The sequence below is a fragment of the Haliaeetus albicilla genome, chromosome W (genome assembly GCF_947461875.1).
Source record: "Haliaeetus albicilla chromosome W, bHalAlb1.1, whole genome shotgun sequence".
NCBI lineage: Eukaryota > Metazoa > Chordata > Aves > Accipitriformes > Accipitridae > Haliaeetus > Haliaeetus albicilla.
The window spans coordinates 32,535,088-32,548,002 of record NC_091515.1 but is presented as its reverse complement, the minus strand read 5'-3'; the positions used below and the strand labels follow the sequence as shown (position 1 = coordinate 32,548,002).

At 40.7% G+C, this 12,915-nt stretch overlaps 1 protein-coding gene across 1 annotated transcript in view; it reads left to right on the top strand.

Annotated features, from left to right (window-relative positions):
* The window catches only part of LOC138683476 (ras GTPase-activating protein 1-like), a 117,148-nt gene that overhangs the window by 45,058 nt on the left and 59,175 nt on the right, over positions 1–12,915 (top strand). The window contains exons 7-8 of the mRNA XM_069775334.1: positions 1,551–1,603; positions 2,311–2,461. Of these exons, the coding sequence (XP_069631435.1) occupies positions 1,551–1,603; positions 2,311–2,461 (204 nt within the window). The remainder of the gene's footprint in view (positions 1–1,550; positions 1,604–2,310; positions 2,462–12,915) is intronic.

Here is a 12,915-nt window from a genome sequence, read left to right as displayed (position 1 = left end):
GGGGTGGAATGTATTGGTTTTGTGTGGCAAGGTTTTGGTAGCTGGGGGGTTACAGGGGTGGCTTCTGTAAGAAGCTGCTGGAAGCTTCCCCTGTGTTCGAGAGAGCCCATATCAGCCGGCTCTAAGACGGACCCACCGCTGGCCAAGGCTGAGCCAATCAGCGATTGTGGTAACGCCTCTGTGATAACATTTTTAAGAAGGAAAAAAAGTTGGGACGGAGAGAAACAGCCGCCGGAGAGAGGAGTGAGAACATGTAAGAGAAACAACCCTGCGGACACCAAGGTCAGTGAAGAAGGAGGAGGAGGAGATGCTCCAGGCGCCGGAGCGGAGATTCCCCTGCAGCCCATGGTGAAGACCATGGTGAGGCAGGCTGTCCCCCTGCAGTCCATGGAGGTCCACGGTGGAGCAGATATCCACCTGCAGCCCGTGGAGGACCCCACGCCGGAGCAGGTGGGTTCCCGAAGGAGGCTGTGACCCCGTGGGAACCCCGTGCTGGAGCAGGCTCCTGGCAGGACCTGCGGATCTGTGGAGAGAGGAGCCCACGGAGCAGGTTTTCTGGTAGGACTTGTGACCCCATGGGGGACCCACGCTGGAGCAGTGTGCTCCTGAAGGACTGCGCACCGTGGAAAGGACCCATGCTGGAGCAGTTCGTGAAGAACTGCAGCCCGTGGGAAGGGCCCACGTTGGAGAAGTTCGTGGAGGACTGTCTCCCATGGGTGGGACTCCACGCTGGAGCAGGGGAAGAGTGTGATGAGCCCTCCCCCTGAGGAGGATGAAGCGCCAGAAAATAACGTGTGATGAAATGACCGTAAACCCCATCCCCGTCCCCCTGTGCCGCTGGGGGGGCTTGGTGGAGAAATCTGTGAGTGAAGTTGTGCCCGGGAAGAAGGGAGGGGTGGAGGGAAGGTATTCTGAGATTTCGTTTTATTTCTCATTACCTTACTCTGGTTGATTTGTAATAAATTGAGTTAATTTTCCCCAAGTTGAGTCTGTTTTGCCCGTGACAGTAATTGGTGAATGATCTCTCCTGTCCTTATCTCAACCCGCAAGCTTTTTGTTATATTTTTCTCTCCCCTGTCCAGCTGAGGATGGGGGAGTGATAGAACGGCTTTGGTGGGCACCTGGCGTCCAGCCAGGGTTAACCCATCACATCTGTACAGTATTTAACTTTCATTAATCTCTTTGTGCTTTGCATTTCATGTTTCAAATAAATTGCTTTCTGAGACTGACTCAGACTGACTCATGCCTGTCAAATTATCTAGCATTTAAACAATGCCTTTTCATCTCTAAACACACTTGGATTTGAACATCTACTTTGTGTTGGACACTTGTATTGAAATGAGTTTGTTAATATAGCTGTAGACATTTATTTTTCATTCCATTGGTCGAAAAACAGAATCGCTGAGTAACATAACGGTTGCTTATATAATCTATATGTACTAGATTTTCTAAATAAAGATTAATTCATAGGTGTCAGAGCCTTAGATGTCACAACAACTGAAAAAGAGAGCTGATAGTCTTGCTTTCTAATTTTTCTCTTCATCTTTAAGATGGTTCCATGGGAAGATCTCCAAACAAGAGGCTTATAATTTGCTGATGACAGGTACTTGTATTTCAGATGGAAATACAGTGGTAGTAGAATGACACAAAGTAATCCTGTTTATAACAGACTGCAGTAAAACCTGTTTTTTCTGTATGAACATATGAGCATCAGACTTGTGGTTGCTACTATATGGGGAAAAAACCTCATGGCTGAGCATTAAGTATTTTTTTTATGTTCTCAAGTACAGTTAGTTTCATAATTCTAACTGAAATAGTAAATTTTTAAAATTTTTGTAATATATATAAAAAAAATATCTTGGGCTTCATCAAAATGCTGAGGAGAAAATTCTGTTATGTACTTATGGGAGAATGTATTATAAACTTTTTTTAGTCTCCTCATAGAGGAAATAATTTTTAAAATGAAAACATCAAGATTTCTGATTCATACCGTCAAATAACATACCTTAAATATGAGAACAAAATTCTTTAGGTTTTTTTGAAAACATTGTCAAACCTCCCCCACACACACCATATGTTCTTGTAAAGAGGTGGCAACAGTGGGGATAGGTTGTCAGCTACAGCCAAATGGCAGTTTAGTACTACTTCATTCCATTTGGGTAAAGAACGGGGATTGTTGTTGGAACTTACATCAGACTTTCTCCTTTAAGTGTGCAATTCTTGTTAATTTGTACAGAAAGAGCTTTGATAAGAGTTCATGACACTAAGATAAGTAACAGTGAATGATACTGTATTATGATATCTTTTCAGTTGGTCAGGTGTGCAGTTTTCTTGTGAGGCCTTCAGATAATACACCTGGTGATTATTCACTTTATTTTCGGACCAGTGAAAATATTCAGCGTTTTAAAATATGTCCAACATCAAGCAATCAGTTTATGATGGGAGGCAGATATTATAATAGGTAAGTTTTAATAGTTGTGTGTATTTTATACTTCCGTAACGAATTTGTATAACGTATTGCTGATAACTTACTGATATGATCACAAGATTTCAGTATTTCTTAATAATATACTAAGAGTTTTAACTAACTTGCTTAGTAGTTAGTTGTAACTAAGCACATTCTAAAAGCCTTCAAAAGCTTAAGTGTAATTTGTTTCTTTTGAAGTATTTTTCTCCTGTAAATGATATTCTTCACCCTATAAATTGGATTATGACATGTAATTAGGAGAATGCTGTGTTGTCTTGGAAGCTACTATTTATAATAGGGAGTTTTGTGTATATGAAAGGGGAAAATTAAAATGTTAGTTTTATCGGAGACATTCAGTAGGGATTTTAAAGTATAAATAATAGAAATGGGTATTGACAAGAAAGGGAGAAATTATCTTCATTGTTGAAAAAAGTCATTAAATTAAACACCTTAAAACATGTGAATGATACTTTGGTCAGAAGTGCAGATCACTTCATTTAGAGCGATGAAACTTGGGATGGGTTTGTTTTGCCATGGGTATGAAAATATGTTAGTATGTACAAAAAGAAATGACAAGAGATAAGTTTCCCCTTTCGTGGAAGAAGCTATCAATACAGCTCCATCCTTGAATCTGTGACAACTCTATGAATAAGATTATCAAGACTTCTCAGTAGTGAAAACTCACCTTTTTCTTTTAATTGAGGCTATTGCCTATCACATAATCAGAAATTTTCCAGACTTGTTTATCTAGAACCAGGGTATTCTTCATCCCAATAGAGAATTTCTCTCACTTCCAGTTTGGCTTCTGAGCGGATAGAGATCCAGCAGCTGGTGTGTCTGAGAAAACGTTGAGGTCTCTTAATCAAGAAGTTCAGTGGACTTCTTCATATGATTTCAAATCGACAGTGGTTTGAGACTAAGCAATTGGAACCTTATTAACCTATGTATATCCCACACACAGGCTGCTTGAGTACCTTCTACATTAATCAGTCTGGCCTCCAGACATCCTCATTGAAAATCAAGCTAGCTGCAGTGTCAGCCTTTGATGAAGGTAAATCCTCTTTTGCCCATTCTCTAGTTACATGGCTTATTAGGAGGATGATAGGCTAAAAGCCCACACCCTAGGTGATGTCAAACTAATTAGCAAATTAGTGGAAGTCTTATTAGTCTCAAATGGCTTTGCAACATTAGATAGTATAGCTCCAGAAGCTTACTGCAATAAGTTATTACTTTAGGAAAATAATTTCCTACTGCTGGATTCACTTGAAGTGTATATATAAAATACATTTACCTAGAGAATATTCTTTCCTTGACATGGGATGGAAAACAAGATTAAAAGATTAAGCATCACTAAATTATGATAATATGGTTTTAGAGGGGTTTTTGAATATTTTGGTACCTAGGTTGCAAAGATCCTCCTCAGTGAAAGAGAACTGCTTGGCTTTGAAAGACTTCTAGTTTTTGTTGAATGTTTTGGGGAATTACTGATATACTCCTAGGCTCAAATTCTGTCCAAGTTAGTATTTACTGAAAGTTGATAAACTTCTTGGAAGTTCAAACAGTATGTAATGCAAGATAATGATGCAAAATGAAGGTGGCAACTGCCCCAAATTATTTACCATAAGATCTACTGCAGAGGGCAATAAATAAGAAATAGGAAAAAAAGAATAACTTTCTGTGGGCTTTTTAATATTTGTACTGTTTTATTCATTATGGACACTGGAAGAAGGAAGTCTTTAAATATATGAAGACTAATGTGGATTGTTGTATGGAACAATCAGAAGTGGCTGAAAAGCATTGAATCCAGTGGCATTGAATCCAGAACAGAAACATAGGAAGTATGAATTTATGCAAGATAATGAAATGATTTATGAGCATTTCTTGAGGCAGAGAGAAAATCTGTTTTTCTTCTTTTATAACTTATCTAAAAATGTAGAGTTTGTCTTCAAGGTGAAAAACTAGAGGTTGAAGAAGTGCTGCTTGTTTAAATGCATCTGTTAATTTTCATTGATCTTTTTTATAGTAAGCTATTTCTTTAAATGCTCTGAAGGTATCTGCTTTAAATCTGATACTAGTATTAGACTGGAATTTTATAAAAATCATCCTTAGTAGTGTTGTTTCTCTTAATATTCTTCTCTTGCAGTTTTAGTGATTGTAAGTGGGATTAAAAAAATGGATAAAATAAAGCAAATTATTCTTTGTTTGCAGAGTATTGATTACAGTTATAGTCACATAAATTATAAACCAAGATTTTCCATACAAGAGTAAGAGCCTGAAAAATAGTAAGGAAACCAACTCAAAAGTTGACTATTGTTTTATTTCCCAGGTAATTTGAATATCCAGACATGGGACTGGGAGGTCCGCAACCTATGTAAGCAATGCTATGTCTCTGCCTATATTCCAAAAACAAGCCAAAATTATTCTGGGTGATCATGGGGAAAAATTCCTGGGTACATCTCGGGAATCTAGTGTTCTGTGATGCATAGGAAGACTACTTTTTCCACTAACCTTTTTCCTTTGCATATTCTCCCACCATTCTGTATATAAATTGCTCAAAACTTCTATTGATGAGTATAACTAACAGACTGTATTTACACTCTCTCATATGGAAGTCTGCTTTCATTATTTCTTATATCATCTCTACAAAACAGCCAATCTGTAGTCTTGTCTTCTAGTTGTCTATTTGAAGGTCCTAATATATAGGAAATGTTAAATACATATTGAGTGGATTATTTTGACTATATAATGAAATAGTATTTTCCCATGGACTTCAGTAAAACATGTAACTTTGTTGATCTTTCTGTTTATTCCATGGATAAGATAGACGGGTGACTACTGGAGTAATATCTACTTTTTCATGTAAAAATTGGCAAAGTCCGTTCGGGGGGGGGGGGCGATTTTACTAACTGCATGTCGTGAAATCTCAAACAGAAAATACATGCTTACTAGCGTGTGGCCACACCATCCTGAACATGCTCTATTTCATCTCATCTCAGAAGCTAAGCAGCATTGGGCCCAGTTAGTACTTGGATGGGAGACTGGGAATACTGAGTCCAGGTGTTGTAGGCTTCTAGCAAAGGGCCATGAAGATGATGAAGGGATTAGAGTATCTGTCATATGAGGACAGGTGGAGAGAGCTGGGACTGTTCAGCTTTGAGAAGACAAGGCTGGGGGCAGGAAATCTTATCACTGTGTATAAATATCTGATGGGAGGGAGCAAACAAGAGAGAGACAGACTCTTTTTAGTGGTGGCCAGTGACAGAAGAAGAGGCAGTGGGCACAAATTGAAATACAGACAATTCCATGTGAACACAAACTACTTCCCCCCCCCACTGTGAGCGTGATAGAACACTGGAAGAGGGTGCCCAAAGAGTTTGTGGAGTCTCCGTCCTTAGACATACTCAAAACATGACTGAACAAGGTCCTAAGCAATCTATTCTTGTTAACCCTTCTTTGAGATGGGGACTTAAACTAGATGATCTTGGAGGTCTCTTCCAACCTCAACTATTCTGTGAATAACTTCCATGTTTTACAGGTTGTGTTTTGGTTTTTTTTGTTCGATGTGGGTTTTTTGTGGTTTAGTGGTGGTGGTGTGTGGTGGTCTTTTGTGCGTGTGGCAGGGTTTTTTATGTTGTTGTTTTTTTTGGGGGGGGGGGGGCAGGGGTGTGTGTGTGTTTGGAATAGTTCCAGTTGGAAGGGACCTACAATGATCATCTTGTCCTAGGCTGACCAAAAGTTAAAGCATATTACTAAGGGCATTGTCCACCTCTCTAGGAAGACTATTCCAGTGTTTGACCACCCTCTCAGTAAAGAAATGCTTCCTAATGCCAAGTCTGAACTTCCCCTGGCGCGGCTTTGAACCATTCCCATGTGTCCTGTCACTGGATCCCAGGGAGAAGAGATCAGCACCTCCCTCTCCACTTCCCCTCCTCAGGAAGCTGTAGAGAGCAATGAGGTCGCCACTCAGCCTCCTTCTCTCCAAACTAGACAAACCCAAAGTCCTTAGCTGCTCCTCATAGGACATGCCTTCCAGCCCTTTCACCAGCTTTGTTGCCCTCCTCTGGACGCATTCAAGGACCTTAACATTCTTCTTAAATTGTGGGGCCTAGAACTGCACACAATAGTCAAGGTGAGGCTGCACCAACGCTAAATACAGAGGGATAATCACCTCTTTTTACCGGCTGGTTATGCTGTGTTTAATGCACCCCAGGATGTGGTTAGCCCTCTTGGCTGCCAGGGCACGCTGCTGACTCATGTTGAGCCTGCTGTTGACCAGCACCCCCAGATCCCTTTCTGCAGGGCTGCTCTCCAGCCACTCCTCTCCCAATTTATGCTTGTGTCCAGCGTTACTCCATCCCAGGTGCAGAATCCAGTATTTGGTCTTGTTAAATTTCATGCCATTGATGATTGTCCAATGCTCCAATCTATCTAGATCCCTCTGCAAGGCCTCTTGTCCCTCAAGAGGGTCAACAGCACCTCCCAGTTTAGTATCCTCAGCAAACTTGCTAATGGTGCTTTCAACTCTTGCATCCAGATGGTTGATATTGAACAGAACTGGCCCTAGGATTGAGCCCTGAGGAACACCACTGGTGACCGGTCTCCAGCCAGTTGTAGCCCCATTCACTACAACCCTTCGAGCCCTGCCCTTCAGCCAGTTCTTCACTCAGCGCACCGTGAACCTGCTCATCTCACAGTTGGACAACTTGTCCAGAAGGATGCTGTGAGGGACAGTATCAAAAGCCTTACTAAAATCCAGAAAAAAATACATCCACCACCTTCCGTTCATCCACCAGGCGGGTGACCCTGTCATAGAAGGATATCAAATCAGTTAAACAGGACTTTCCCTTTGTGAACCCATGTTGACTGTGCCTGATGATTGCATTGTCCTTTAAATGCCTTTCAATAGCATCCAGTGTGAACTTCCCCATAATTTTTCCAGGAACTGAGGTTAGACTAACAGGTCTGTAGTTCCCTGGGTCTTCCCTCATGCCCTTTTTATAAATTGGAATATCATTGGCTAGCTTCCAGTCAGTGGGGACCTCCCCAGACTCTCCAGACCTTTGGTAGATGATGGAGAGGGGTCCTGCCATAACATCTGCTACCTCCTTCAGTACTCTGGGATGAATCCCATCAGGCCCCATGGACTTGTGAACATTCAGCTGATACACCTGGTCCCTTACAATTTCAGTGTCCACAAATGGAAAGCGACTGTTCCCACAGTCATGGTCCTCCAACTCAGGGGACCGGGCAGCCCAAGGTAAATCAGTATTATTAAAGACTGAGGCAAAAAACTCATTGAATGCCTCTGCTTTTTCTTCATCCCTATTTGTTAGGTGACCATCCTCAACAAGTATCAGTCTAATGTTTTCTTTAGACCTCCTCTTGCTATTAAAATACTTTAAAAAAGCCTTTCTTGATGTCTGACACAACACTGTCCAGCTTCAACTCTAGTTGAGCTTTGGCCTTTCACATCTTCTCCCTGCATATGCAAACCAGGGCTCTGTAATCTTCCTGCAAAGCCTGACCTCACTTCCAGAGATCATACAATTTCTTTTTCCTCCTGAGTTCCAAGAGGGGTTCCATGTTCAGACAAGCTGGTCTTCTGTCCCGCTTGCCTGACTTGCAGCACAATGGGATTGCCTGCTGCTGTGTTTCTAAAAGGTGGTTCTTAAAAACTGACCAGCACTCATGGAACCCTAAGCCCTCAAAAGAAGATTCCCAGAGGACACTGCTAACTAGCTCCCTGAGTAGCTTCAAGTTTGCTCTCTTGAAATCCAGGATAGCAACTCTGCTGTCCTTTTTTCCCATTACACTGAAAATGTTAACTCTACCATTTCATGATCACTGTGGCCAAGACAGCCACCTACCATCACATCCCTCATTATCCTTCTCTATTCACAAACAACAAGTCTAGGAGGGTATCTTTCCTAGTTGGCTCACTGAGTACCTGTGACAAGAAGTTATCTTCCACAAACTTCAGGAATTTCCCAGACCTGCCTGTCACAGCAGTATGATATTCCCAGTTGATGCCTGGGAAGCTGAAATTTCCCATAAGGACAAGGGCGACCGATCCAGAGATTTCTCCTAATTGCCTGTAGAATAACTCATCAGTGCTATCATCCCAGCTGGGTGATTGATAGTAGACACCCACTATGACATCTGCTTTGTTTTCCATCCCCCTAATCCTCATCCAGAGGCTCTCAACCACATCATCCATAACTGTAAGGGCCGTACAATCATACCTCTCCCTTACATACAGTGTGACACCTCCACCTCACCTGCCCTGCCTATCCCTCCTGAACAGCCTGTAGCCCTCCATCCCAGCACTCCAGTCATGGGACTCATTCTACCAAGTCTCACTAATACCAATGACACCATAACTCTGGGTACTGACCAATTCTTCCAGTTCATCCTGTTTGTTTCTCATACTGCATGTGTTGGTGTACAAGCGTTTCAGATGTGCTCCTAAGCCCTCTGTGTTCCCAGGAGCAGCATAAATGTTCCCACCAGCATTGCCACCCTCAGGTGATGTCATGCCAACCTTGGCTTACCTACTGCAATCCTGTTGGTATCCCCTTCGCCCATCGATTCTAGTTTAAAGCCCTCTCAATCAGTCCTGCCAGCTTATGAGCAAAGAAGTGTTTCCCCCATCAGGACAGGTGGATCCTGTCAGGCCCCAGCATACCTTGTGTCTCAAAGACTCTTCCATGGTTATAAAACCCAAAGTTCTGGTGGAGGCACCAGTCCTCAAGCCTGGTATTGATGTCTTGGGTTCACCTGTTTCTTCTGAAGCCTCTCCCCATTACTGGGAGGACTGAGGAAAACACTACCTGTGCTTGATTTTGGAATGTAGGCAGAGATGTAGCATTGCTTATATAGGTTGTGGAACTTCCAGTCCCATGTCTGGATATACAAACTACCTGGGAAATAAAACAATATTTAAAAGTAAAATAGTATTTATTAATGCTTTACTTCTGATTTTAGAAAGTGTGGTAGGATAGGCATACCTGTCCTACCACGTATCTCATGCCCCTTTCTCCCCTCTGTTTTCTTTCAGAAATCTAACCTTTCTAAGAGTGAGTTTTCCAAAAACTTGTAAAATTTAGGAGGGGGGCAGCAGCACAGGATGGTATATCTGGTAATTCCATGTTAAAGTAGAAGATAAGAAACATTGACCCAACAGTTATATATTGAACAAGCTTTCAAGTTATCTTTAATTTGAGAGATGAGACAATTTGAGACTAGAAGAAGATTGGAGTTGTTGAAGCCTTTTTTATTTTAACTGATAGATTAATCTATATAATTTTGATAGGCTGAACAATATGGGCTTAACATGTTAATTCTTTTTCTTTATAATTTAATGATATATAGAGTAGTGTTCTGCTTTCTGGATTCTTCAGTATTTGAAATGTCAGCAGTTGGAATAATTCTTAATTTACCCATTAAGTATTAAAAGAATGATACTGCTCATGATGATGAGATACTTTTAAAATTATCCAGGTAGCTAGGATCTGGGCAGCCTAATAAGCCCTATGCTAAACATTTTACAATTACTAAAGTAACTGTAATGTAGTATTGAGAATCATCTTTATTTCTCTATATCAAACCAAGTTTAACCATTCATTTTTTAAATTCATACTTATTTATACCTTCCTTGATGTATTTTGTGTAAGTAGGATTTTGTCGCTGTCAGATGCTGAAAAGAGTTATAAACCCTTTTTTCCTGTTCCTTTGATTCTTTTTGTGGTCAGTCTGATTTCATGCCTTACATTTGTCGTGGTTTAACCCCAGCCAGCAACTAAGCACCACGCAGCCATTCACTCACTTCCCCCCCCACCCAGCGGGAGAGAATGGGGAAAACCCCCCCCTCGTGGGTTGAGTTAAGAACAGTTTAATAGAACAGAAAAGAAGAAATGAATAATGATGATGATAACACTAATAAAATGACAACAGTAATAATAAAAGCAGTAGAATATACAAATGATGCACAGTGCAATTGCTCACCACCCGCTGATCGACGCCCAGTTAGTCCCCGAGTGGCGATCCCCCCACCCCCACTCCCCCCAGTTTATATACTAGACGTGACATCACATGGTATGGAATACCCCATTGGCCAGTTTGGGTCAGCTGCCCTGGCTGTGTCCTGTGCCATCTTCTTGTGCCCCTCCAGCTTTCTTGCTGGCTGGGCATGAGAAGCTGAAAAATCCTTGACTTAGTATAAACACTACTTAGCAACAACTGAAAACATCAGTGTGTTATCAACATTCTTCTCATACCCAACTCAAAACATAGCATTATACCAGGTGCTAGGAAGACAATTAACTCTATCCCAGCTGAAACCAGGACAACATTTTACATGTTAGATAACTTGGATCACTTGCAAATTCATTCTCAAGTGTATTTGAAGATATGTGATATCTTTCTGTTTGCAGTGTTTAGCTTGTTCAGTCATTTGGGCTGCTTTAGTGGTAAGACAATATACAGTGATTATCTGAGTTGAGTTTGTGTGAGGGAGAAGAGGGCTAAAGAAAAAAAACCCCTTAATCACTCCATCAAGGCATAAAGTCCTAGTCTGTATGGTACTCTAACTCCAAAATGAGTTTTCAAATTCAGCTCAGTTTATTCTTCAGCTCATTTTATAACATTGGAAGAAATCAGGCAATTACTTCTTATGTTGAGGGATGACTTCTGTTTTGAGACATTGACAGTCAAGGTATTCTTGATTTGATGAATGAGGAAAAAATTATATAAAGCTGCTTTATTATTGATTGCCGTCACAACAAGATGTTGGCAATAGCTTTTCAATGTGCAAAATACAATGAGTGTTTATTTTATGCTGTGTGGTAAAGCTTAAATTTTTATGGAGAAAACGGCATATGCATATTGCATATCAGTAAAAGTTGAAATTTATTTGATTTTTAGTAATACCGAGAAATTCAAGTCACTTTACAAACCTGAAAAATAAAAACGTTCATGGGAAGATTCATTGACTTAACAAGCATACACTAGTTCCTAGCTTTAGAAGAACAAGATAGAGAAAAAGCAAAGATGTCTTTCTGTTGTTTTATTTACATGGTTTTATGATCATTTTTATAGTATCCTATATCTTTCCTTTGGACAAAATTTTATCCAATTGTAATAGGCCAAAGATCTATCATGTGTGCCTTATTAATTACATTTGCACACACAGCTAACTATATATGAAGTGAGAAAACACATAAAGTATATTTTTGTTCTCTACTTAATTACATATTTCTTTATTTTCAGGTTGATATTTTCCATATGAATGATTTATCCGTGTTGATGTTAACGTTGCTTCTCTTTATTACAGTGTAACTTTCAATAACTGCAAAAATAAGAGCAACTCAAAGATTCATTGAATTTTAGCTTGCGTCTGTCACTACTTCTGTCCTGATCCTTCAAAATACAATTTAAACCAGATTCTGGTAATTAGAATGCAAGCTTCCCTGTAGAGGAGTGTTACTGACTGGGTAGTTAATTTAACATGATATCTCAGTGATTTTGAAGTATAATCTGCATAATCCATGTTAAAAAACTTTTTTATTTCCCACTCCTGTCTTTCTAGAAAGAAATTGCTTTGCATAGTTTGAAGTATCTCCCATTCCCCTTCCCTAGTTACTCCAGGACTTTGAAAAATTATTACAAATAAAATAGCAATTTTCAGCATGGATGGAGAGCTGGGAAATACACATGCGTTACTTGAATGTGGAAAAGGTAGTGTACTCATTTGGCATTGTGGTGGGTTGAACTTGGCTGGCTGCCAGGTGCCCACCAAGACCCTCTTATTCCTCCTCCGCAGTGGGACAGGGGGAGAAAATAAGATGAAAAACTCGTGGGTCAAGATAAAGGCAGCTTAATAAAGAAAAGCAAAGGCTGCACATGGAAGCAAAGGAAAACAAAAAGATTTATTCTCTATTTCCCATCAGCAAGCGATGTCCAGCCACTTCCTGGGAAGTAGGGCCTCAGTGTGCATAGTGGTTGCTTTGGAAGACAAACACCTTAATAACGAATGCCCCCCTCTCCTCCTTTCTCTTAGCTTTTATTGCTGAGCATGACATCATATGGTATGGAATATCCCTTTGGTCAGTTTGGGTCAGCTGTCCTGGCTATGTCCCCTCCCAACCTTTTGCCCACCCCCAGCCTGCTGGCCTTTGAGGAGTGGGGTTGGAGAGACAGCCTTGATGCTGTGGGAGCACTGCTCAGCAGTAGCCAAAACGGGTTTGTTATCAACACCTTTCTAGCTACAGATACAGAGCACAGCACTATGAGGGCTGCTATGGGGAAAGTTAACTCCATCCCAGCCAGACCCAATATAGGCATTTCAACAACTGATTGAAAATGTTCTGTGGAGTTTAGAATTAATACATTATGAGTGCTGTTCTGTGAATTTTCCTGACTTCCAATGTATTAGTAAATTGTTATTGCTG